At 37.9% G+C, this 26,909-nt stretch overlaps 1 protein-coding gene across 3 annotated transcripts in view; it reads right to left on the bottom strand.

The window, feature by feature from the left end:
* The window catches only part of FCHO2 (FCH domain only 2), a 147,128-nt gene extending 120,612 nt beyond the window's left edge, over nucleotides 1-26,516 (bottom strand). For 2 of the 3 annotated variants that reach the window (XM_021084437.1, XM_013994888.2), the window contains exons 1-2: nucleotides 26,320-26,504; nucleotides 9,811-9,902 (exon numbers count right to left, since the gene is read on the bottom strand). In XM_021084437.1, coding sequence (XP_020940096.1) covers nucleotides 9,811-9,902; nucleotides 26,320-26,352 — 125 coding nt within the window. In that variant the 5' untranslated portion in view covers nucleotides 26,353-26,504. Of the gene's footprint in view, nucleotides 1-9,810; nucleotides 9,903-26,319 lie in introns of all 3 variants that reach the window. The other variant, XM_021084438.1, reaches the window with a different exon arrangement.

Raw genomic sequence — 26,909 nt, 5'->3', positions numbered from 1 at the left:
TGGATGTGGAGCAACAGAAATTCTCATTCATTGACGGTGAGAATGCAAAATGATACAGCCACTTTGGGAGACAGTTTGGCAATTTTTACAAAACTAAACATACTCTTACCCTATAATCTAGTAACTGTATTCTTTGCTATCTACTCAAAGGGGTTAAAAACGTATTCCCAACATCTTCTCAGATCCACCTTAGAGTAATGACAGTAAAAACAAAAATAAACAAATGGGACCTAATCAAACTGAAAAGTTTCTGCACAGCAAAGGAAACCCTAAACAAAATGAAAAGACAATCCACAGAATGGGAGAAAATCTTTGCAAATGAATCGACTGACAAGGGATTAATCTCCAAAATTTATAAACACCTTCTGCAGCTCAATGACAAAAAAGCAAACAACCCCATCAAAAAATGGGCAGAAGATCTAAACAGACAATTCTCCAAAGAAGACATATGGATGGCCAAAAAACACATGAACAGATGTTCAACATCACTCATTATTAGAGAAATGCAAATCAAAACTACTGTGAGGTACCACCTTACACCAGCCAGAATGGCAATCATCAAAAAGTCTACGAACAATAAGTGCTGGAGAGGGTGTGGAGAAAAAGGAACCCTAGTACACTGTTGGTGGGATCATAAATTGGTGCAACCACTGTGGAAAACAGTATGGAGATTCCTCAGAAAACTAAAACTACCATTTGATCCAGCAATCCCACTCCTGGGCATCTGTCCAGAGAAAACCATGACTCTAAAAGACACATGTACTCCAATGTTCACTGCAGCACTATATACAATAGCCAAGACATGGAAACAACCTTTATGTCCATCCACAGAGGAGTGGATCAAGAAGATGTGGTACATATACACAACAGAGTATTACTCAGCCATTAAAATGAACGAAATACCAGCATTTTTACCAACATGGATGGACCTAGAAATTATCATGCTGAGTGAAGTCAGTCAGACAATGAGACAACAACATCAAATGCTTTCATTGACATGTGGAATCTGAAAAAAGGACACAATGAACTTCTTTGCAGAACAGATGCTGACTCACAGACTTTGAAAAACTTACTGTTTCCAGAGGACACAATTCGGGGGGTGGGGGAATGCACTGGGGTTGTGGGATGGAACTCCTATAAAACTGGATAGGGATGATCACTGTACAACTATAAATGTAATAAATTCATTGAGTAATAATAAAAAAAACATATTCCCATATCAAAAATCCCAAAGATGTTTATAGTAACTTTATACATAACTGCCAAAACTCAAAAGCAACCAAGATGTCCTCTGGTACACTAATGGATAAATAATTCACATCCAAACAGTGGAATATTATTCAGCATATTACTAAGTGGAAGAAGCCAACGTGAAAATGCTATTACATACTGTATGATTCTAACTACAGTTGACTTTAGAGCAGCACAGGTTTTAACTGTGTGGGTCTACTTATACACAGATTTTTTTCACTAAATACATAATACAGTACTACATGATCTATAGTTGGCAGAATCCGTGGATGCAGAACTTCAGATATGAAGTGCCCACCATAAAGTTATATGAAGCTATTCCACTGCACTGAGGGCTGGCACCCCTAACCCCTGAGCTGTTTAAGGGTCAACTAGATGATATTCTAGAAATGGCAAAACTATGGGGACATTAAAACAGAGCACAGCAGATTCTAAGGCAGTGAAAATACTGTGCATAATATTATAAAGATGGATATGTCATCACACATTTGACCAACCCATAGAATGTACAACACAAAGAGTGAACCCCTGGTAAACCTTGGATTGTGGGTGATGATGATGTAGCAGTAAAGGTTCATCCTCTTTTTTTTTTTTTTTTTTTTTTTTTTTTTTCTTTTTAGGTCCATGCTCTAGGCATTTGGAAGATCCCAGGCTAGGGGTTGAATCGGAGCTGCAGCTGCCGGCCTATGCCACAACCACAGTAACGCCAGATCCAAGCCATGTCTGCAACTTACACTGCAGCTCACAGCAACGCCAGATCCTTAACCCATTGAGCAAGACCAGGGATCGAACCCACATCCTCATGAATACTAGTCAGGTTCTCAACCTACTGAATCATAATGGGAATTCCTGTAGGCTCATCCCTGGTTTTTAAAAAAGTACTATTCTAGTGAGCAATGTTAATAATGGGGGAGGCTAAGCATGTCGGGGAGGGGGGCAGAGGAAATATGGGAAATCTCTATATCTTCCTGTCAATTTTGTTGTAAATCTAAAACTGCTCTTAAAAAATGACTTTAAAAAATCTACCACCTAGGGAGTTCTCTGGTGGCTCAGTGGGTTAAGGTTCTCACTATTGTGACTCAGGTCACTGCTGTGGTACAGGTCCAAGCCCAGGCCCAGGAACTTCTGCATGGTGTGAGTATGGGGGGAAAAAAAATCTACTAACTAGAATTCTATACCAGCAACCCAGCAAAAATATAAATGAAAATAAACCCCTACTAAGACAGCAGACCTAGGTGATGAGCATTAATGGATACAAACATCGCACAAGATATATAGCCAGATATTTTATGCCACCAATGCAAGTACATACCACCACCAATGAAGTATTCTTGTCAAAATTTTGAACTGAATTTGATCTAATGGCTAGACTCAAATGACAGTTTATAGGAAATAAAGGGGTAAAGGAAATGTTATATAAAATTCTACATAGGCAATTAGCATGTTCCAGGATATGGGATCCTCTATAGAATAATTTGGTTTCTTTCAAAAAAAAAAAAAGTTAAGGAAAGAGTGGAGAGAATTACAAATTAAGAGACTCAAAAACCACATCAGTCAGGGAGTTTCCATTGTGGCTCAGTGGGTTAAGAACCCAACATAGTATCTGTGAGGATTGGGTTCAATCCCTGGCCTTGCTCAGGGGGTGAAGGGTCCAGCATTGCCAAAAGCTGTGGCGCAGGTCACAGATGCAGCTCAGATCCAGCATGGCTGTGGCTGTGATGAAGGCCTCAGCTGCAGCTCAGATTTGCCCCCTAGCCCCAGAACTTCCACATGCCACAGGTGCAGACATAAAAACAAACAAACAAAAAGAATCTGACTATAGTGGCTCAGGTCACTGCAGAGGTTCCAGTTCAATCTGCAGCCCAGCACAGTTGGTTAAAGGATCTGGCATTGCTGCAGCTGCAGCACAGGTTGCAAATGCAGCTTGAATTCAAGCCCTGGCCCAGGAACTTCCATATGCAGCAGGTGCAGCCATAAAATAAAATTAAAAAACAACAATAAAACTTTAAATTTCCATAGTACAAGGGGTGGGGGGATGCGATGGGGTTGTGGATGGAAATCCTATAAAATTGGATTGGGATGATCATTGTACAACTATAAATGTAATAAATTCATTCAGTAATAAAAAAATAAAATGAAATAATAAATTTCTATAGTAAAAAGTGACACACACACAAATGGCATACAAAGCATATAAGTCAGGAGATGTTGTTCTCAGGTTCTTATGCAACAAATATAAGAAATTAATAGTCAAGGAAGAATGTTATAATATCTAGGATAACCACTAAAAGAACGAGGATATTATTCCTAAGGTGATAGAAGAAAAAATATTTAATAGAATAAAAAAATATTTAAGGCTGAAAGGCAAGAAAGAGAAAGACAAAAGATAAAACAAGCAGAATAGGAAAAAAAAAAAAAGGAATTCCCATTGTGGCTTAATAGGTTAAGACCCAACTAGTATTCATGAGGTCACAGGGTCAATCCCTGGCCTCCATCAGTGGGTTAAGGAATTGGCATGGCCGCAAGCTGTGGTATAGGTTACAGATGTGGCTTGGATCCTGAGTTGCTGTGGCTGTAATGTAGGCCAGCAGCTGCAGCTCCAATTCAACCCCTAGCCTGGGAACTTCCATATGCTGCAGGGGCAGCCATAAAAAGAAGAAAAACAGAAACAAAACAAAAAATTGGCGTTCCCTGGTGGCCTAGCAGTAAAGGATCCAGTGATGTCACTGCTGTGGTACAGGCTGGATGCCTAGCCCAGCAATTTCTGCGTTCCATGAATGAGGCAAAAAAAAAAAAAAAAAAACCTAAAATAGAAGAGGTGTTGGGAAGCTGCAACACAATCAGCCAAATCTGGCCAATTGTTTGTTTTCCTAAAGGACATTTATTAGAACATATCCATGCTTATTTACCTACATGTTGGCTATGGCTGCTTTTGTACTAAAAAGAACAGAGCTGAATAGCTGTAACAGAGACCAGATAAGACATAACGCCTTATGTATATACTTTCTGGACCTTTACACAAAAAGTTTGACAACCTCTGACACAAGAGATTTGAACCCCAATACATATACTGTATGTAAAAGACCAAATGTTCCAATAAAGAACAAAGATTTTGTGAGGAGTTCCCATTGTGGCTCAGTGGTTAACGAATCCGACTAGGAACCATGAGGTTGCAGGTTCGATCCCTGGCCTTGCTCAGTGGGTTAAGGAGCCGGCACTGCAATGAGCTATGGTGTAGTTCACAGACGAGGCTCGGATCCCGAGTTGCTGTGGCTCTAGTGTAGGCCAGCAGCTACAGCTCCAATTAGACCCCTAACCTGGGAACCTCTTATATGCTGAGGGAGCAGCTCTACAAAAGACAAAAAAAAAAAAAGAACAAAGATTGTGAAAATGGCTTTAAAAATGAGAGAGAAACGTCTAAACCACAGACAGAGCTAAGAAAAAAAAATACAAGTGCAAACACTACCCAAAACCAAATTGATAACACTTTAAAAACAACAGTAAGAAAACTATGGAGTTCCTGTTGTGGTGCAGTGGGTTACAAACCCAATTAGTATCCATGTGGATGCAGGTTTGATGCCTGACCTCGCTCAGTGGGTTAAGGACCTGACATTGCCATATGCTACAGTGTAGGTTGCAAACACAGCTCAGATCCTGTGTTGCTGTGGATGTGGCATATGCTGGCAGCTGCAGCTCTTATTTGACCCCTAGCCTAGGATGCTCCCATATGTTTCGGGTGTGGTCCTAAAAAAAAAATTCAAAACACTGAAATGAAACAGAGTATGTTCTCTAACCATGACGCAATTAAGCTTGAAATCAATAGGAAAAATATACCTTTGAAAATCAACACATGTTTGGAAATAAAGAAATATACTTCTAAATAACCCAGGGAGGCAAAAGAGAAAATAAAAACCAAACTTTAAAAATATATTCAAACAGGAGTTCCCATCGTGGCACAGTGGTTAATGAATCCGATTAGGAACCATGAGGTTGTGGGTTCGATCCCTGGCCTTGCTCAGTGGGTTAAGGATCCAGCATTGCTATGAGCTGTGGTGTAGGTCACAGACGTAGCTCGGATCCCACGTTGCTGTGGCTGTGGCATAGGCTGGCAGCTACTGCTCCAATTAGACCCCTAGCCTAGGAACTTCCACATGCCGAGGGAAGAGGCCCTAGAAAAGGCAAAAAGACAAAAAAATATATATATATAAATATATATATACATATATGTATATATTTAAACAAAGTATAATAAAAATCTTATGTCTCAAAACTACAGGGGTGCAACAAAAGCAACGCTTAAGGGAAATTCATAGTTAAATGAATATATCAGAAAAGAAAAAAGGGGGAGTTCCCGCTGTGGTTCAGTGGAAATGAACCCAACTAGTATCCATGAGGATGCAGGTTCAATCCCTGATCTCACTAGGTGCAGCGGGTTAAGGATCTGGCATTGCCAGGAGCTGTGGTGTAGGTAACAGACGTGGCTTGGATCCCACATTTCTGTGCCTGTGGTGTAGGCCAGCAGCTACAGCTCGGATTCGACCCCTAGCCTGGGAAATTCCATATGCCGCAGGTGCAGCCCTAAAAAGCAAAAGAAAATAAAAAAGGTTGAAAATCATTAAGAATCCATCCCAAAAAAATTTAGAATAATAACAGCATATTGAACCCAAAATTGAAGGAAATAAACAATAGAAGTTAATGAAATAGAAAATAAGTATACAAAAAAAAAATCGATAAAGTCAATAATTGGCTCTTTGTAAAAACTATTAAACCAACAAACATCAAATGAGACTGATCACAAAAAAAAAGGAAGAAGGCAAAAATAACCAATGTCAGGAATAAAAAGTCAGACTTCAGCACAGATCCTGCGTAGACATTTTTAAAAGTTCATTAAAGGATATTAAGAATAATTCTTTGCCAATAAATTTGAAAATTCAGAAGAAATGAGAAAACTCCTTAAAATATAACTTATCAAACACACAAAAGAACTACAATACCTATAGTCCTTAATTATTAAAGAAATTAAATACATGATTTAAAAACTTCCTACAAAGACAATTTCAAACCCAGGTGGCTTTACCAGCAAATTCTATTAAACACACAAGAATTGTGTTTCTGTGTGAAACAAAAAGGAATTTTACACTTAAATTATCAGAATAAACAAGAATTGCCAGGCTTCTAGACAAAGTCAATATATAAAAATCAAGTGTGTTTACATGAACTTGCACATGTAACTGAAAAACTTCTTTTATCCTGAATATATAAAGAATTCCTTTGTTTTTAAAAAGGAGGAATAAAAATAGGCAAAAGGTGAAAAGGTATTTCACAGAAGAGAAGATATAAATGGCCAATAAACATATGACAGTATGTTCAATCATTATTTATCAGGGAAATACAAGATAAAACCACAATGAAATACTGCTACTTATCAGAATGGCTCAAATTAAAGGACAAACAAAACCAAATGTTGCTGAGGATATGGAGCACCTGGTACTCTCCAACAAGGCTGCTCCTGGCATAAACTGGTACAACCACCTTAGAAAACTCTTTGGCATTATCCACTAGAGTTGAACATACACAAACTCTAAAACCTAGCAATTCTGCAGGGTAAATAATATATATATGTGTATATGTGTACTGAGACGTGTACAAATATGGTCAAGGCAATATTATTTGTAGTTGCAAAGAAATGGAAACACTGAAATGTCCATCAACAGTAGTAGATAAATACAGTTGGTATATTTATATAATTAATATTAAATAACATTGTAAATAAATTATACTAAACACAATAAAAATGAATCTCACAACAGTGCTGAGTAATAGGAATTAGGCAAAATACACGCTATATGATTAAATTGATGTACTCAATACAAAGTTCAAAAAATAAGTACAACTTCCTCTGACAGAGGAATAAACAAATTACAGTATTACCATAAATGGAATCTACTCAACAGCAAAAGGAATGAACTGTTGATACATGCAACAACATGGAACAATCTCAAAATCATGATACTGAGTGAAAGCACCAGATAATTGAATGAAAGCATCAGACAATGGAGTATAGCCTATATGACTCCATTTACATAAAATTCTAGAAACTGCAAACTAACATGTCACAAGCAAATGAGTGGCTGCTTAAGGATGGAGAAGAGGGACACAGGAATGAATTACAAAGGAGAGATGAATATGTTCTCTTTCATACGGTGGTCATGGTTTCATGAGTGTATGCATATGTCAAAATTATCAAGCTGTACACTTTAAATATGTGCAATACATTGAATGTCAAGTATAACTTCAATAAAGCTGTGGGAAGGAAGAAAGGAAGAGAGGGAGGAAAGAAAGAATGAAGAAGGGGAGGAGAAAGGAAGGGAGCATAAAAGTGGAGAGGAGAGGATGAGGTATGAGAGAAAAAAATCTGAATGACTAATACAGGAAGTTTTAACCTTTCTGGATCCCATTTTCTTATCTATAAAACAGAACTTAGAGTTTTGACAGTTCAATGAAATAAAGTATGCAAAGTCTTTGGTGTATGGCATATGTTTATGCGCCTATTTTTTCTTCCTTTCTCATTCACTCCTTCAAGAAATATGAGTATCCAACTGTGCCAGGTTCTGTGTTAGGCAGTGGGATACAAGAGAATATAATATACTGCTCCTCTTAAAGGGGAACATATAAATAGAGAACAAAAATGAACAATTATAACATTTTACAATATTACAAAGAGATCTATGATGCTGAAAGAGATTATTATAGAGATTAGGAAAGGCATCCCTGAAGAAGTGACTACACTGCTGACTTCTAAAAGGTAAGCAGGCGTTAATTAGGTAAAGACAGGAATAAGCACGTATAAAACCTGAAATGAAGAAAGCCTGTCAATAAAACAGTCAATGTCTCTGGAGAGAAAAAAGGAGTCTGAATAGAGACAAGTCCGGTATGAGCTAAAGTTTGAAAGGCAATTTGGGGTCAGACTATGCAGGCCTGTCGTAGGAGCAATGGGAAGCCTTTGAAATGGTTTAAACAGGGAGGAGTCACTAACTGATCTGTAGTTTAGAAAACAAAAAACAAAACCTCCGATTACAGTACAGAGACTAAGTTGCAAGAGAACAAGAATGAATGGAGATAGACCAGTTAGGAGATGCTGCTGCAGTTCAGGCAACAACAATAATAGCTTGAACCAGCACAGTGAAGTCAGAAATTCATTCTATCAAAAAATCTTTACTGAAGGCCTGTTAAGGGCCAAGCTATATCCTAAGTGCAGGAAAAAGAGCAATAAGCAAAAATGACCAAAAAATTCTTGCCCTCATTGGCTCCGTATTCTAGTGGGGAGAGATAAATAAATAAATAAGCAAAATATCACTTATATCAGATGGCTGTTAAGTGCTATGAAGAAAAATGAAGTAGAGAAGGAGTGGAAGAAGTTGTTGTCTCACTGCCCACAGAATCATCAAGGGATTAGATTCTGGGCAAAGAAGGGATGACCCAGGAGCCCTGGACTTATATAGTACCCGACATCAATAGGGCTAAAAGGCATAATGACAACTGCCTTGTTGGTCTCAAGGTAGATAATTATAGTAGTGATGTAAGTGTTGAGGGAGAAGGAGGCTTAGGGGACGTGCCAGGAGATGCAGAGTTCTGGAGTCTACCCTTTTACTCTTTTCAGTGATGAAAAGTAAGCCAGTGAGGGGCAGCTTTATCCATAGTACTTAGGCCTTATGGACCCCTTTTAAATTCCAGTAGAAAGATGGCAGCCAAAGAGAACTGGTCTAACATGGAATAGTTTGTTCCCCAATTCCTATCAGTTGATTAAAAAAACTCCATGAAAGCAAAAGTATCCTTACCATATTCCAAAATCCAAACAAGTTCCTGGCACACAGCAGACACAGGATATACATTGTTGAAGGAATATATGAATGAAATATTGTGTCTAAAGGCAAAGTATCCCTATATTATCAAGGTAAAGATTTTAAATGTGTTCACACAAAAGTTACCAAGTGGGACCAGCCACAAAATAACTTTACTCAAACCAAATTACACTGATTGTTAATAGTTTTTAATTGACTTTATAAGAGGCTTAAAGAAAATTATGTTTCATAAATTTGGACAATTTAAAAACATATACTTAGGATATTTTTAAATAAAAACAAAAAAATAACAGTCACAATAATACATAATTAAAAATTTAATCTTAAAATTATTTTAGTATGCTTGTTCAGTGACATTTTGTTTAGCAACATGGTAATATTTTATCCTACAAAATTCCTCTGTTTTTCTACTGTATCACCTTGCTAGAACATTCAATGAAAAATATATAGCTAATATTTTCAAGCAGTGATTTGCAAACCAGGAGTTTATCAATGACGTTGAGAGCCACTGTTCAGCCCTCAGCGTGTTGATGACAGAGAACCACTACTTTAAAGTATAACACTCTATTACTCTAATACTTGTATGAAATGTACTTGATTGCTTTTATCCAAATTCAACCAAAATTTTCTCAATTATTTATATTCTGAAATTTCTCTTGATAATGAATTGTTAAGTGACTTAGGAAAAAATACATACCTTTCTCTTACAAAATCTGCTAGTTCTTTTGTCGATATCTGTCCATATTTCATATTATGGTAAAGGACATCAAAGCCACTATTTTTTTCCCCCTAAAATTTAAAAAGATTTTTAGTTTAACAAAAAAAGAGATCAAAATGATTTAGGAATAAATAACATACTCAAGTGAGCTGTTTTTCCTTAATTTAACTACTGTTGCTTACTGTATAACTTTAAACTTTATCAAAGGAATACTGTATGATTTGATAAAGTTTACAACATACTGCATACACATATACACACAACACACACAAGGGCATACACTATAATCACCCATAAGGATATATTAACAAAACTCATCTGGAATTTTAAGAAGTAAATGTAGCATAATTTAGAAAACATAAACATGGACCTCTTAAAATACATTACCAAATTCCACATCAATTCTTTAAAACTGCATTGAGGGATTATAATTACTTAACTCAGAATCAGTACTTTAAAAAAACTAAATCTTGGAGCTCCCTGGTGGCTCAAGAGGTCAGAGATATAGCGTTGTCACTGCTGTGGCTCAAGTTAGATTCTTGGCCTGGGACGTTCTGCATGCTGCAGGCAAAGCCAAAAAAACCTAAATCTTGACTTCTAAATCAAGACAGCATGTTACTAATTACATAAGCACTGAATAACCCAGAACACCTTATGATCCTAATTAAATCTTTCAGTATGTGAGAAAGGAGATAAAATTTTAATAGAAGAACAGTAAAACTCTATTGGCTAGTGTGGGAAATTAACAGAACCAGACCACTTTCCCAACCCTAGAAAATCCTAATGCCATTTAATCCAATAAAAGCTAAATTAGCAAGTCATAGAAATATCAAACTTTAGAAATATTTCTTAAAATATTAGAAATACCAAAAACATTAGAAATATCAAGTTTACAAATGAAATGAAAGACTTTCATTAGTTTACTTATAAACTAAGCTTAAAATCTCTTCACAGTTAGCAGGTTTTATTTTTCTCCAGTGAAAATAATGAAGAACTGAATATATTTGTCGGAAATAGAAAGCATGCTGTAAGCAAGTATTATGCAATCTAATACTTAATTTTCCATAGTCCACCAAAAAGAGGAAACAGAAAACAGGAAGTCTGGCTATGCTGAAGCAATCCCTAATAAGCTTGAAAGCTAATACCACCAGGAGTTAAATTTGTATATACACAATAAATTAAAACATATTTGTAATGAGATAATATAAATAATACCCTTAGCATTTTGAACATCCATTTCCATTTATCAAGAATATAACACAAAGCTACAGTCTCTTTTAAATAAACACATTAATTTGGCCTCCAAAATTTTTTTTATTTTTCTTTTTTTTTTCCTTTTAGGGCCGCAGCTGCAACACAGGGAAGTTCCCAGGCTAGGGGTTAAATCAGAGCTGCAGCTGCTGGTCTACGCCACAGCCACACCGGATCTGAGCTGACCTATACTGTAGGCTTGTGGCAACACTAGAACTCTAACCCACTGAGAGAGGCCAGGGATTGAACCAGCATCCTAATGGACACTATGTCAGGGTCTTAACCCGCTGAGCCACAATGGCAACTCCAATTTTTCATGTTTAAGATAGTTTTTTTCATGCACATTTATTTCAGCCAAAAAAAATATTCTCTGAGCATTTATCAGGCCCGAATCCTCCAACAGATTCATTCCATTTTTTGGATATACTACAGAAACTACAAATAATTAAAGTATCCACCAACTCACATAAAACAATTATGAATCCTGAACAAAAATAAATCTGAAATCTAAAACCACAAAATCCAAAGTCTGGAGCGCTCTCTCAGGCCCCGAAGTTCTCCCCTGACACCTACCAGTTTCATTTGCACATAATTCTAACAAAGTCAGGTTACCTGTGTTCCCAAAGTGATCTATGCATATTCATTACACATATTCAAATTAGAAATGAGGGGTAGTGAGGGCTACTCAGACAGACACATAGACTATTAGAGGAAATAATATATATATATATTTTTTTTGGTCATGTCCACAGCATGCAGAAGTTCCGGGGCCAGGGATCTACCCTGCACCACAGTTGTAACCTGAACCACAGCAGTGACAACATTGGATCCTTAACCTGCTGAGCTACAAGGGAACTCCAAAAAAATCTCTCTTAAGGTGACAAGAAAACTTGGAAACAATCTAGTAACTGTGGCAATAAGGTCCAGACCATTTCATTTCACTGTTATAGTACTATAAACATTAAGGAATCAAGAAAAGGTTACATTACATTCAGAAATCTGGGTTATTAAAAAGTCCTTGAAAAAGTAAGCTCTTTATTTGGGAAGCTCAGATATATAAACAGCATATTACTTAAAATTCTCAGTAGAGAGAATAAGGTTTATTAATTTGTTTACCATTCAATATAACAACATTACTACAGTATCAATAATATAATATCCCTTATGAACAGTACTAGCTATTCCATTCCTCAGGTCTTCACTTGGTAAGAAAATAAAAACTCATCTTAATAAGGATATGATGCAGAAAAAGCTAGCTTCGAGAGGCACTGACAGCTAAACATAAACACCCTGCATGATTACAAATCCGTTTGTCATTTCTTCCTATATTTGAGTACTCATTAATTTACTGAGTTCTAAAAAAAATGTAGTAAATCTTACTCAAGGCACTATTTTCTTTTCTTTTTTTTTTTTTTTTTTTTTTTTGCCTTTTCTAGGGCCACTCCCGAGGCAAAGGGAGGTTCCCAGGCTAGGGGTCTAATCGGAGCTGTAGCCACCAGTCTACACCAGAGCCACAGCAACGCAGGATCCAAGCAGCGTCTGCAACCTACACCACAGCTCACGGCAACACCAGATCCTTAACCCACTGAGCAAGGCCAGGGATCGAACCTGCAACCTCATGGTTCCTAGTCGGATTCATTAACCACTGAGCCATGACGGCAACTCCTAGGCACTATTTTCTTAAACAATTTCACAAACCTATTAACATAAATATTCACTGATCATTAACTTTTCCTTTGGCACGAACAAAGCAAATTTTTTTTTTTTTTTTTTTTTTTTTTGCGTTTAAGGGCTGCACCTGCGACATATGAAAGTTACCAGGCTAGGGGTCGAATCAGAGCTACAGCTGCTGGCCTATGCCACAGCCATGCCAGATCTGAGCTGAGTCTGCAACCCACACCACAGCCTACAGCAACATCAGATCCTTAACCCACTGAGCAAGGCCAGGGATGGAACCCGCAACCTGATGGTTCCAGTGGGATTCGTTTCCACTGTGCCACAACAGGAACTCCTACACAAAAATTTTAACACTTCAAATAGCTTTCTCACCACAAACACACACACACCACACTCACACAAATACACATGTATCTTTAAAAAAAAAAAAACAGGAAACTTCAGGAGTTCCTGTTGTGGCTCAGTGGGTTAAGAACCCAACCAGTATCCATGATGATGCGGGTTCAATCCCTGGCCTCACTCAGTGTGTTAAAGATCCAGCACTGACACAAGCTGTAACATAGGTCACAGATGCAGCTCAGATCCTGCATTGCTGTGGCTGTGGCACAGGCCAGCAACTTCAGCTCCAATTCGACCCCTAGCCTGAGAATTTCCATATGCCATTAAGCGCAGCCCTAAAAAACAAAAAACAAAAAAACTTCAGAAGTTCCCATCGTGGCGCAGTGGAAACAAATCTGACTGGGAACCATGAGGTTGTGGGTTCAATCTCTGCCTTTGCTCAGTGGGTTAAGGATCTGGCATTGCCGTGGCTGTGGCATACGTAGGCCGGCAGTTCTAGCTCCAATTAGACCCCCAGCCCGGGAACCTCCATATGCTGTGGATACGGCCCTCAAAAGACAAAAGACAAAAGACAAAAAAAAAAAAAAGAAAAACCTTCAAAGTCAATGTGCCTAACAAAGAACTCAGGTCTACTATCACCTTATCAAAAATTTACATTATAGCTCTTAATAAGACATGGCAGAAAAAAAAAAAAACCTGCAGTAAATTTTTAAGTATTGATTTAAAAATCTTCCCAGAAATACATACTATTGGTGAGGAAAAAGGATGCAAAATTATTCGTAAAAGCCAAAAATAATCTAATAATGGAAACAACCTAAATGTTGCAAACTGGTGAGGTAGATCCACAGAATAGAATACAAATTAACAATAAAAGGAACACTGACACATATGACTTCACAGATTAACCTCATAAACACTTTACTAAGTGAAAGAAACCAGACACAAGATACCATATTTGTATGATTTCATTTATATGAAATGTTCAGAAGAGGCAAATCTATAGAGAGAGAAAATGGATTAGTGGCTGCCTAAAGCTGAGGGTATAAAAGAGCATTAACTGTAAATGGGCAAAAGGGACCTAATTACTGGGAGGATGAAGACTGAGGATGGCTGCACCACTCAGTAAATTTATTAAAAATTAATGAACTGTACACCTAAATTGGATAGATTTTATGACATATCAAATTTGCTTCAATAAAGTTTTTTTTAAAAAGACACAAAAAAATAAAAATAAAAAAATAAGACACAAGGTGTAAAACAGTACATGTAGAATTTCATTTGCATTGAAAAAAAATGCTGCATGTATGCATATAAAAGGAATCTGAAGGCAGATACAATAAACTATTAACAGCAAATTATTTCTGGAAAGTGGACTAATGAACATAGATTAACTTTCTAATAAATTTAATAATAAATAAGTCTTTAATAAAGAAATAATAGAATTAAAAGCTATTGAAAGAAATAATAGAATTAAAAGCTATTGTGATGAGCAGTTTTAAATGCAATTTTCTCCTAAATACACAATTATTGATATAAAATCTTGACTATTAATGGTTAGTTTTTTCTTCTCAAATTTTTATTCTTTTTTAGGTAACAATTTTATTGAGATAAAATTCACACACCATACAATTTTCTCATTTAAAGTACACAATGCAAAAAATGTTAGGATATTTACAGACTTGTGTCACCATCACCACAATCAATTTTAGAACACCAAAAGAAACCCAAACCCAAATAGCTAAATTTTAAGAGTAGGTATTTACTCATCAGTGATGAGCTGATTTTCAACTGGCTTATGCATTAATTTAATCAACACTTAAGAAAATATATACATTCACAAAAAAATCTGTACACTAATGTTTATGGCAGCATTATTCATAACAAGCAAAAGGTAGAAACAACCCAAAAGTCTATCAACTAACAAATGCATAAGCAATGTGATACACCCACGGTATATTATTAGAATATTATTCAGCCATAAAAGAAATGAAGTATTGACACATGCTGTAACACTGATGAAACCTGAAGGCATTATGCTAATATAAAGAATGCCAGTCACAAAAAAAATCGCTACATGATTCCATACTTATTCAAGTCCAGAACAGGGAAATCTACAGAAACAGAAAGTAGATTAGTGGGTTACTTAAGATGGAGTTGGGGGAGACAGGGTGTTAAAAGGTAAGAGGTTTCTTTTTGAGGTAGTAATGAAATCTTTGAGGTAACTTAAAATTTACTGTGATGATGGTTGCACATATATTAGCATTACCAAAACCAGTGAATTGTACACTTTAAACAATGAACTGTATGGTACACAAAATAAACTTCAATAAAGTCAAAAAAGTTAAGTAAATAATATATTTACCCTTTTTAATTAATAAATTCTAGTAACGAGTTTCTGCTGTGGCTCAGTGGTAACAAACTAGTATCCATGAGGACTCAGGTTCAATCCCTGGCCTCACCCAGTAGATTAAGGATCTGGTGTAGGTTGCAGATGCAGCCCGGATCCCACGTTCTGTAGCTGTGGCATAGGCTGGCAGCTGCAGCTCTGATTGGACCCCTAGCCTGGGAACTTCCATATGACATAGATGCAGCCCCAACTTATAAATAAATAAATAAATTCTAATAGGGAATTTTCAGTATCAACTACAAAAACAGCTACTAAACCAATGTTGATCCACAGACAATTACAGTGAAGGTTTACACTAAGATTGGATCTTTTCTCTGCCAATCTCAAGGCACTTTGCAAAGGGGTACCCCTGAATGTGACCTGAGGTAAATAAAATAGTTATAATTCAATATAAAAAGGTGTAAAGATATTTGTAATAATTCCTAATATGAAGTGGGGAAAAAAAAAAACTTTCATTTCATCATCTTTTAAAGATGTGAGTCCACAGAGCTGCAGTTGTGGCTCAGCAGTAGTGAATTCAACTAGTATCCATGTGAATGCAGGTGCAATCCCTGGCCTCACTCAGTGGGTTAAGGACCCAGCATTGCTGTGAGTTGTGGTACAGGCTGCAGATGGAGCTCAGATCCCACACCGCTATGGCTGTGGCACAGGTAGGTAGCTGCATCTCTGATTCAACCCCTAGCCTAGGAACTTACATATTCTGACGGTGCGGCCCTAAAAAAAAAAAAAAAAGGATCTAAGTGCAGAACCATACAGGTCCTTTAAGAGAACACAAACTTAATACCTATCATTTTCTCTATCCACTTTAACTGAAGTAAAATGACCACAATTAATAGTTTAATGTATATCAGTCCAGATTCTTTTTTGCATACTTAAGAAATGTTACTTTTTTTTTTTTTTTTTTTTTTTTTTTTTGTCTCTTTGCCATTTCTAGGGCTGCTTCTGCAGCATATGGAGGTTCCCAGGCTAGGGGTCTAATTGGAGCTGTAGCCACCAGCCTACACTAGGGCCACAGCAACGAGGGATCCGAGCCTCATCTGCAACCTACACCACAGCTCACGGCAACGCTGGATCCTTAACCCACTGAGCAACGCCAGGGATTGAACCCGCAACCTCATGGTTCCTAGTCGGATTTGTTAACCACTGAGCCACGACGGGAACTCCAGAAATGTTACTTTTTAATATGAAAATGGGATCATGTTATGCACACTGTTTTACACCTAAATTATCAACTAAACTGAAATTCAGCTGAAAAGATAACCAAGTTATAAGTAAGGTCACCAAGTCACTGAAAATGTTCAGTTTTTTCTGGTCTAATATAGTCTGTGAGACATCCTTGAAATTTCAAGTTAAAAAGTTTAAGTAAGTCATCAAATTTATTTTGGCAACTCAAAAACATCTTTTTCTGGTTGATCTTATAACTTCATATTTTAAAAAATTGTAATAGCTTTAAAATATAATCAAAGTACAATTATTTCCACTTGAAAAAATGCTATGTAATTCCTATTTTAATGAAAATAGAACTGTTAACATAACTGGGTTTTTAAGAGCCACAAAAAGTAATAGTGGAAAAGAACAAAGCTATAAATCCCATAGATTTTAATTAATGCTTTGAAACTTTTCCCTCGAAAAACTTTCAAGAGTAAATTAAACACTAAAATTAAGAACCTGGACAATCTTCACTTTTGATGAGTCAAAGAAATAGAAGATAGGCAAGATTAAGAGTGAATACTGTATAATTGGGGTATTAATTAAAAGTTGATTTTCCCTAGTTTCCTTTTTAATTTAAAAAAACAAAAAACAAAAAAACCCTTTTTGGGGAAGGGGAAGCGAAGAATCAGGAGGTAATGTCATGTGAACAGCAATAACATGCCTAACCTTCCTCTCAACTCTAAACTGCCTCAAAAATAAACATCATAGTTCCTACCCCTCAACATTTTCCTTTTACTCTAGCTCTTATTGACATTTATTAGACAACCTTGGACAAGTCATTACAAAATATAACATTAATATGTGTTTTATATAGTCTCACTTTAACCTGCCTTCTCTGAAAAACATGATAAAACATTTAATTAATTCTGAAGTTATCTTTTGGCTTTGAGGAAAGGCCCATCTAGAGAAAAATCTTCTACACACATTTAATAGAAATTCAACTAATGTGCAACGACAGCCCTCGGAGCCATTTATGTCTTGAAAACTGCTAGGAAGAATAAAATACATGCATGTAATTTCTCTATAGGTAAAGAAGACATTCAAGCATAAGTTATAGTCTCTTCGATCAACATTCTCTTTATGCATTGAAATTTTCACACAAGTTCACTAAAACTATTTTGCAGAGTTCTTTGCAAGATATTGCACAGGCAGAAAACAGTCATTAAGATGTAGAATGATGAGTTCCCTTTGTGGCCTAACAGGTTAAGGACCCAACATTGCCTTTTTTTTTTTTTTTTTTTTTTTTTTTTTTGCTTTTTAGGTCTGCACTAGCAGCAGGTGGAGGTTCTCAGGCTAGGGGTAGAAACAGAGCTACAGCTGCAGGCCGACACCACAGCCACGGCAAAGGGGGATCAGAGCCACATCTGCGACCTACACACAGCTCAAGGCAATGCCAGATTCTTAACCCACCGAGCAAGGCCAGGGATCAAACCTGCAACCTCATGGTTCCTAGTCGGATTGATTTCCACTGCACCACGACGGGAACTCCTCCAACACTGTCTCTATGAGGATTCAGTTTAATCCCTGGCCTTGCTCAGTGGGTTGAGGATCCCGCACTACTGCAAGCTGCAGCGTAGGACTCAGATGCGGCTCTGATCCAGTGTTGCCATGGCTGTGGCATCGGCCATAGCTGCAGTCCGATTTGATCCCTAGCCTGGGAACTTCCATATGCAGCAGGTATAGCCATTAAAAGATTATTTTTTTAAGTGTAGAATGAGTACTACTCTGCAGTCAGAACTACTTGGTATAGGCACAAAAATTACTTAAACACATTTGTTGACTGACTGAAGGAAATAAATCTTATTACTTTAAAAAAATTTTCTCACCTCTCAAATAACCTCCCTAATCTTTTAAATTATAATTCAGCTCTTTCATTTAGTTAAATCCTTCAATCCATCTAAAAAGATACTACATGGATATACAACAAAAGTGGCAGAAGCAAATAGTTTTGAGCTAATTTTTTATTGTTTTATTTTTTAAATTTTCTGTAGTACTCTGTAAATAAATGTAACTTTCATTACTTTCACAATGAAAAATAAAACAATTTCACCTTTCTCAAAAGCTTTTCAATCTATACTTAGAAAGACAGCAAGGCTACCTTCTTAATCTGGCATTTTGTTCACATTAATACTTATAATTCATAAATCAAAAAATCAAAAACAAAAAGTAACCTAAATGTCCAAAAGAGAAATGCTAAAAAAAAGTACATCCTATCCATTTCATGAAAACCCACAGAGTCACCGAAAGTATTTTAAAAATACACTTAATCAAATGAGGAAAAGGCCTGGTGTTAATTAACATCACTTGAAAACACCAAAATACAGAACTGTATAGTAGAACCTGTTTTGAATTTAATATTTCCAAAGAAAATCTTAGAGGACAGAGGGAAAGGCTACAGGTAATTTCTATTTTCTTCTGTTTTAACAGTAATAAGGGTTATGATTAAAAAGACATCTCCACCAGCTATTGTTTCCACCAACCAAAAAATAACACTTCTTAGTTAAGTCCCAGCACCACCAATTTGCTTTCCATACATTGTACCTTCCTATCTTTTCCCTAAAAACAAACATGCTTGTCATATCTTCCATAACTTTTACTGCTGCAATTCCATCAAGGAGCATATGCGTGATGGAACTGAAGGAACTCTGTTCCTCGATTTCATCACACAGTTCCCTATTCACTTCCCAATGTATTTCTCTCTGCCTCTGGCCATTCCAGCAACACTCTCTTGCCTCTTTACCAACAGATACACAGTTGACCCTTGAACAACATGCATTTGAACTGTGCAGGTCCACTTACATGTGAATTTTTTTCAATAGTAAATACTACAGTACTACACAACCAGGAGTTGGTTGGATCTGTAGATATGGAATAGGGATTACGGAGGAATCATGGATAGGAAGGGCCCACTATACTAACTATGAATTACATTCTGATTTTCAACTGCACAGGGGTTAGTACCTAACCCCCACATTGTTCAAGGTTCAACTGTAATTATAAGCTTCCATTACTGCTGTGTTTTTGTTTTGTTTTTTTTTTTTGCTGTGCTAGTTTTGTTTCTCCTCACATCTAACCAATTTTTGCTTATCTCTGTGGACGAGATTTCTAATAAAATTCTTCCAATTTGAATATCATTCTACCACACTAGACAAATTGAAAGCCAAGCTCCTATTCCCTTCCCTCTGTAAGTTTCCATGTCACTATATTTCTATATAGATTTCTTAGGGTACCTCTGTTAACTGCTCTAGAATTATGAAATCAGGATGGATAATCTCAAGAGATATCCCATGACTCAAAAAGTTACTTACAACCCCCCTCCAAAACCTACTTCCAAAGGGCTTACAAAAGTGCAGGATGACACAAAGCATACTGTTCTTCTGTACCTTCGCCTAAATAACTTAAGTAGTTCTAAAAAGACTGGAACATTTAGGATTTAATCTGTAGGGCTAGAAAAGAATCCAGACAGCAAATTTTTATCACTCCATAACAATGTTCTAAAATTCTTTCCCTGGAGTTCCCGAAAGGGCGCAGCAGAAACGAATCCGACTAAGACCCATGACGTTAGGGGTTCGATCCCTGGCCCTGCTCAGTGAGTTAAGGATCCGGCAGTGTCATGAGCTGTGGTGTAGGTCGCAGACATGGCTTGGATCCTGTGTTGCTGTGGCCCTGATGTAGGCCTGCGGCTACAGATCCAATTAGACCCCTAGCCTGGGAACTTCCATATGCCAAGGGAGCGGCCCTAGAAAAGGCAAAAAAACAAAAAATAAAAAAATTTTAAAAATAAATAAATAAAATAAAATAAAATAAAATTCTTTCCCTGGAGTTCCCAAAGTGGTGCAGCAGAAACGAATCAGACCCATGAAGTTGGGGTTCGATCCCTGGCCTTGCTCAGTGGCTTAAGGACCTCACATTGCTGTGAGCTGTGGTGTAGGCCGAAGATGCTGCTTGGATCCCAAGTTGCTGTGGCGTGGGCTGGCAGGTGTAGCTCCGATTTGACCCATAGCCTGGGAACCTCCATATGCCATGGGTGCGACCCTAAAAGGACAAAAAGACAAAAAATAAATAAATAAATAAAATCCTTTACCTAAATTGAACTTATGGAGACTTAGTATCAATGTATTGATTTCAATGATAAAGGTGAAAATAAAAAACAAACCACTCCTCCACCCCCCTCAAAAAAGAGACTCTAAAGGCCTCACAATAAAATTAAGTTCCATCTAAAACACTATAATTTTATAATGTCTACCTGCAAAATCTACTTGAACTAAGTTACACAAAACTATAGTTTGGGAGTTCCCATCATGGCTCAGTGGTTAACGAATCCGACTAGGAACCATGAGGTTGCAGGTTCCATCCCTGGCTTCATTCAGTGGGTTAAGGATCTGGCATTATCATGAGCTGTGGTGTAGGTCACAGACATGGCTTGGATCCTTCGTTGCTGTGGTGTAGGCCGGCAGCTGTAGCTCCTATTTGACCCTTAGCCTGGGAATCTCCATATGCTGCAGGTGCGGCCCTAAAAAGTGCTTGCTCGCGAGTGCACGCACGGGGAGGGGGTGGGGGGTTCAAATCTGTAGTTTGCATTTTCATTGTTTGTTGAAGTTGAAAACAGTTTGGGCATGGCTAACAGTTTTACAACAATGAATTTTAACTTAGCCTATGTTATTTTCTTGTACATACATAAGTTATCTCTGGAAAGCTATTAAGAAATTGGTAACAGTGACTGCCTTCTGGAAGATCTTGATGGTTGAATAAAAGGAGGGAGATTTTAGACTATATTCTCTTTTGCACTTTATGAATACTGAACCATGTAAATTTTGCAAGTCTTTTAACATATATATGTAAATATATAAACATAACACTTTAAAATTTTTAGTATATCATTTGACGGGATCATATCCTAAGGCGGTACAATATTCATAAATTTCAAGAAAAAGAAAGTCTATATTCTGGGTTTCTATGGTCACCTCAACCAATTTCCTGAAGACGTATATTTTTTAAATTTTCATACAGATAAATAACCCCCCAAAATGTGTGCTGTATTGACTCTCAAGTAGGACACTAAAATTAGATTAAATGACCAAGCAAAAATATAACAATGTTTAGCATTCCAAAGTCCTATTAATAGTAATTCCAGATTTTTAAAAAACATTTTAATCCTCCCAGCTTATCCATGTAAAGACAGATCAAATTTTGGATATACAGTATTATGCCTTTTACATAAGGGACTTGGACATCATGCAGATTTTGGTATCCTTGGGGGGTGGAGGGGTTCTAGACCAATCCCCCAAGGATACCAAGAGAGAACTGAATAACCAAGTGCTCTGGATTTATTTAAAAGTAAAGTATGACAATGCCAGTGAAATCAAAAGATAAATGGCATGAGACTTCTGTACTGGTTAAACAGTAAAGGAAAATTTAAAAAAAGAAATAAAGAAAAACTTCAGGATTAAAAACACCTAAATTAACCGCTATTCATTAAATCCTGATGTGAAGAGAGATCTTTGGGAAAAGGCACCTAACTAAAAATATCACTTCATTACAATGTGATGTATGCTCAAGAACACCTGGTGTCTTTGGGAGAATACTTTATATCTTATACAGATTGGGAATGCTATGTAAAATGAGGTTTATAAAGGCATTAAAATCAGGTATGTTGTGCTCATTTGTTTTTTCCCTTTCATTATCACTATGAAATCCATTACTTAAAAAAAAATTAAGTCCTGAATTAAATAACCTGATCATCTTATATAAAAATATAAAGCCACTTTAATCACTATAGTGTAAGACTAACATATATAATCTCAGGAGTATTATAAACTAATACTTGACTCTTTGAGAAAGAAGCAGAATATGAAGACACTTCTTCAATGTAATATTTGTCAATACTTTTTTAAAGTGACATAAGCTTCCAAAGGGCTAACAACTGTTTTTATATATTAAAGGTAACAGAGTAGATTTCTACTATCAAAATTATTTTTGCTATCCAATTTTAAAAGAAAAAAAACATTTTCAACTTGATTATCTTTGTGACACTATACTTTGTGGTAAAAAACTGACTTATCAGCAACAGAACACCTGTTGTGTAGGAACTTGTAGATATATTTTTCTTTTCAAAGTATAGTATTAAGTAATTTGCAATGTGGTGTATAGTTTTAGTTAAGAAAAATTATAAAGAAAAAGGCAGGATGTGCTTCTTTCAAAAGAACTTGAAGAGAGTTTGAATGATTCAAACTTTCCTCTAAAAAAAAAAAATGCCACAACAAAAAGATCTCTCTTTTTATATGTAGGGGAAAAAAAACAATTAATAGTGTGTTTGGTTAGAAACCTAAAACTTTAAAGATTCCCTTAACTCACTTTGACAAGTTTTATTTTGTTTTGCAGATGAGGTGCCACTTTAAATGTTGGGAGGGGAAAAGGTGAAATTAATACTATAAATTCTCTATTTTAAGAAATTATTTTTAAATAATCCAGAAATATGTAAATTTTTAAGTTGTCTTAAATTAACAGTTACCAAATTCTGAGAAGTTATTTAGTTCCCTGGGATTCCTAGTTCATTTAGCCCTCCTTTGGAGCTTTTAAATATCCAATTTAGAGCTTTCAGCCCCAGTGAGTCTTAGAAATAAAATAAAATGCAGTCTATTTTAACTATTCATATTCAATATTGGAAATGAAGGCAAAAACCAAAACATAAATTAGACTTGGGGATTCTCTCTAAATTTCCAATTTCCAAATTTATTCCCATTCCCTTACTAAGAGGGAAAATAAGGGCCACACAAAAACCTGAACAAAAATGTTCATAGAAGCAGTATTCATAATAGGCAAAAACATCAAAAAAAAAAAAAAAAAAAAAGCTATGTTCAAAACTCAATGAACAGGGGTTACCACTGTGGCACTTCAGGTTAATGATCTGGTGTTAACACAGCTGCAGCCTGAGTCCCAGCTGTAGCTGGAATTTGAGCCCTGGCCCAGGAACTTCCATTATGCCATGGGGGTGGCCAAAAAAGAAAAACAAAGGAAGAAAAAACCCTCAATGAAGAGGAAACAAAGGATAACCTTAAAATGTTAATGTGCAATTTGGAATTAAGCTAGCAAACTTCAAAAACACACTTATGCATCCAAAAAAATACAAAACAGGCTAAGAATGTCAGATTTTAAACATTCTTTATGTAAGTTTTATACATTGCCATTGTAAAACTTAAATCTAAAGTCAATAGGCTAAATCTAAAATTCATATGGAAAACCAAGGGACCCAGAGAAGCCAAAATAATCTTGAAAAAGAAGAAAAAAGTTGGACTTTCCCACTCCAAACTTACTACAAAGCTATAGTAACCAAAACAGTGTGGTACTAGCATGATAGATGATGGAATACAAACAAAAATCCAGAAATAAACTCATGCATCTATCATAACCTGACTTTCAATAAGAGTGCCAAGACTATTCAACATGGGTTGTGGGGGGGTATATTTTCAACAAATGGTACTGGAACAACTCAATACCCACATACCCACATGCAAAGAATGAATCGGTACCTCTTCTTGGTACACTACAAAAAAATTAACTTCAAATGATCATAGGCCTAAATGTAAGAACTAAAACTACATATAAAACCCACAGAAATGACACAGAAGTAAACCTTCGTAATTTGGGGTTAGGAAAGAATTCTTAGATATGACAACAAAAACATACGTGATAACAGAAAAATGAGATAAATTGGACTTCAAAATTAAAAAGAGACAACCCACAGAATGGGGGGAAATACTAACAAAATCATTTACCTAAAAATCAAAGCCACAATGAGATATTACTTACATTCCTCCACTACAATAAAAAAGATAACAAATGTTGTCCACCATGTGGAAAAACTGGAAGACTCAGACATCACTAATGGGATTGTAAAATGGTGCAACCACTTTGGAAAATGTCTGGCTCTTCCCCAAAATGTTCAATAGAGAGTTACCATATGACCTAGCAATTTCATTCCAGAAAGAAATGAAGACATTTCTAAGTTTTATACGTCCACATAAAAACTTGTACGAAAAGTTTATAGCAGCATTATTCCTAATAGTCAAAAAGCACAAACCACCAAAGATCTACCACTGATGAGTAGACAAATAAAATGTAGTATACATATGTGCGTGTCTGTATGCATACGCTGGATCACAAATTCGGGTAAAATAATGGAATTATGTCCTGACACATGCTATATCCTAGGTGAATCTTGGAGCCATGCTAAGTGAAAGAAGCTAGTCACAAAGCCACATATATGAACCCATTTATATAACTACGTCCAGAATAGATAAATCTACATAGGTAGAAATCTAGAGATTAGGACTAAAGAAAGAAGGAAATTGGGAATGACTGCTACAGGATACCGTGATTCTTCCTGAGGTGATGAAATTGTTCTAAAAGCGTGGTGACATTTGCACAACTCTATGAATACACGAAAAAATTTGAACTGTTTACTTAAACGGGTGTATTGTATGGCAGGTGAATTATACCTCAATAAAGCTGTGTTAAAAACAAAAACCCCAACGTCTAGTATTTATGTCGCGTGTGGAAAACAAGAAACATTCAAGACTAATAATTATGAACCGATGTGATTACTAAGCAAGTCCCCGCTTGAAACATTTGGAAATTAAGAATTTAAGACACACTCCTTACTCACTGAGAGTACTGCTTTAAATATTTCTACATCTTAAATTAAAATGGAATTGTGGCACATGCAACTGTCAAGCCATAAAATGGGATTCCTGAGATACCTAAGTAAACATGCTACTTTCCTGTACATGGCTGAACTGTACTTCCCATTACAACAAACAATAACTGCAGAAAAACACTCCACAGGGAGACTGGGAACTCATTCTCAAAGAACCAGCTAACACTAATACGGAGTTAAGAGGACGGGTGTGGAAAGAATGAGGAAGGGGAAGGAGCACAGGGCACAAGGAGAAGTATCGGTGCATTTAAGCCCAAGGAATCCAGTTACATTAAATTCAACTTTTCTGCGCTTTGTGAACAGGCCCAGAGGCAAAGTCCCGGGCACAGACCCACGAGCCGAGCTGCGAAGCCGAGAGGAAGTGCTGATCCAGCCCAAGCCCGCACGGGAATTCGTGGGGATATGGTGGGGGGGCAAAAAGGCTAAGATGGGGGCCTGCGGGGCTGGAAGGAGGCGAGCTCCCCCCGGCCGGCACTCGCCTGCTGCCCGCGTCTGGGAGCGGCCGCGCCGCGGGCCCGGCGTCCGCGTCTGAGCCGCGGAAGGCGCCCGGCGCCGGGAGTCTCCGGCGGGGCCGGGTCCCGTCTCCCGCCCCATCCGGCGCTTTGTCCCAGCGCGGGCGGCCGGCAGCCCCTCGGCGTCCCCGCCACGGACTGAAGGGCCGCGCTGACAACACCCGCCCCCCGCAGGGGCTGCGAGCCTGCGGGTCTGGGCGGCCGGAGACCAGCCACCCGACGGGCTTCACCCGGGCAGGACGCAGCAGGCGGCGGTCCGAGGACGCTGGCCCTGCCCGCGGAGCCGCCACCGCCCGAAGCGCACGCAGGCCGAGGTCAGCCGCCGAAACTCTCAGACTCCGAAACCCACACAATGTCCAACATCCTTCTCTTACCCAAAAATTCTCAACGAAATGCGCCATGACCATCGTGCCACCGCCGCCGCACCGGGTTCCGCGTCCGCGCCCTCCCGCCGCCGGGTAAACACCGGCCCGGCCCCCACGGCGCCCCCGCCTTTCGCCGCCGCCGCCGCCGCAGCCGCCGCCTTCTTCCCGGAGACCGGCCGGCACCCTCTAGGGCGCATGCGCCACCTAGCGGCTGCAGCCGCGGGGCGAACACTCAAAAGCCGCGGCTCGCTTGCGCATGCGCCCCGGGCCCCATTCCCGGGATTTAGTCCTTTCCACTCCTGCCTGCGCGGGCGCGGCTAAGACAGTATTCTCTAGGGAGTGGTGGAGAATCCGGTCCCGGAGCAGGCACCCCGGAGACTGCCCGCACCCTTCGCGGTGTCATGAGTACTGGCTCAAAAACGGAGCGAAGAGAGGGGCCGGCCAAAGACGGTGGTACCGGTGCCGGCTCCTCTTCCTTCTCGGAAGACCCACTCCCTGTGCTTTCGAGGATCTCGAAGGAACCCAAGTCGGGCTAAACTGGGATAGGGGAAACTTGGCCTCAAGCCATAAGGAGGAGACTGAGAAACCTTTCGTCAACA

Source organism: Sus scrofa, chromosome 2 (assembly GCF_000003025.6).
Source record: "Sus scrofa isolate TJ Tabasco breed Duroc chromosome 2, Sscrofa11.1, whole genome shotgun sequence".
NCBI classification, from domain to species: domain Eukaryota; kingdom Metazoa; phylum Chordata; class Mammalia; order Artiodactyla; family Suidae; genus Sus; species Sus scrofa.
This window is presented reverse-complemented; position numbering and strand designations above follow the sequence as displayed.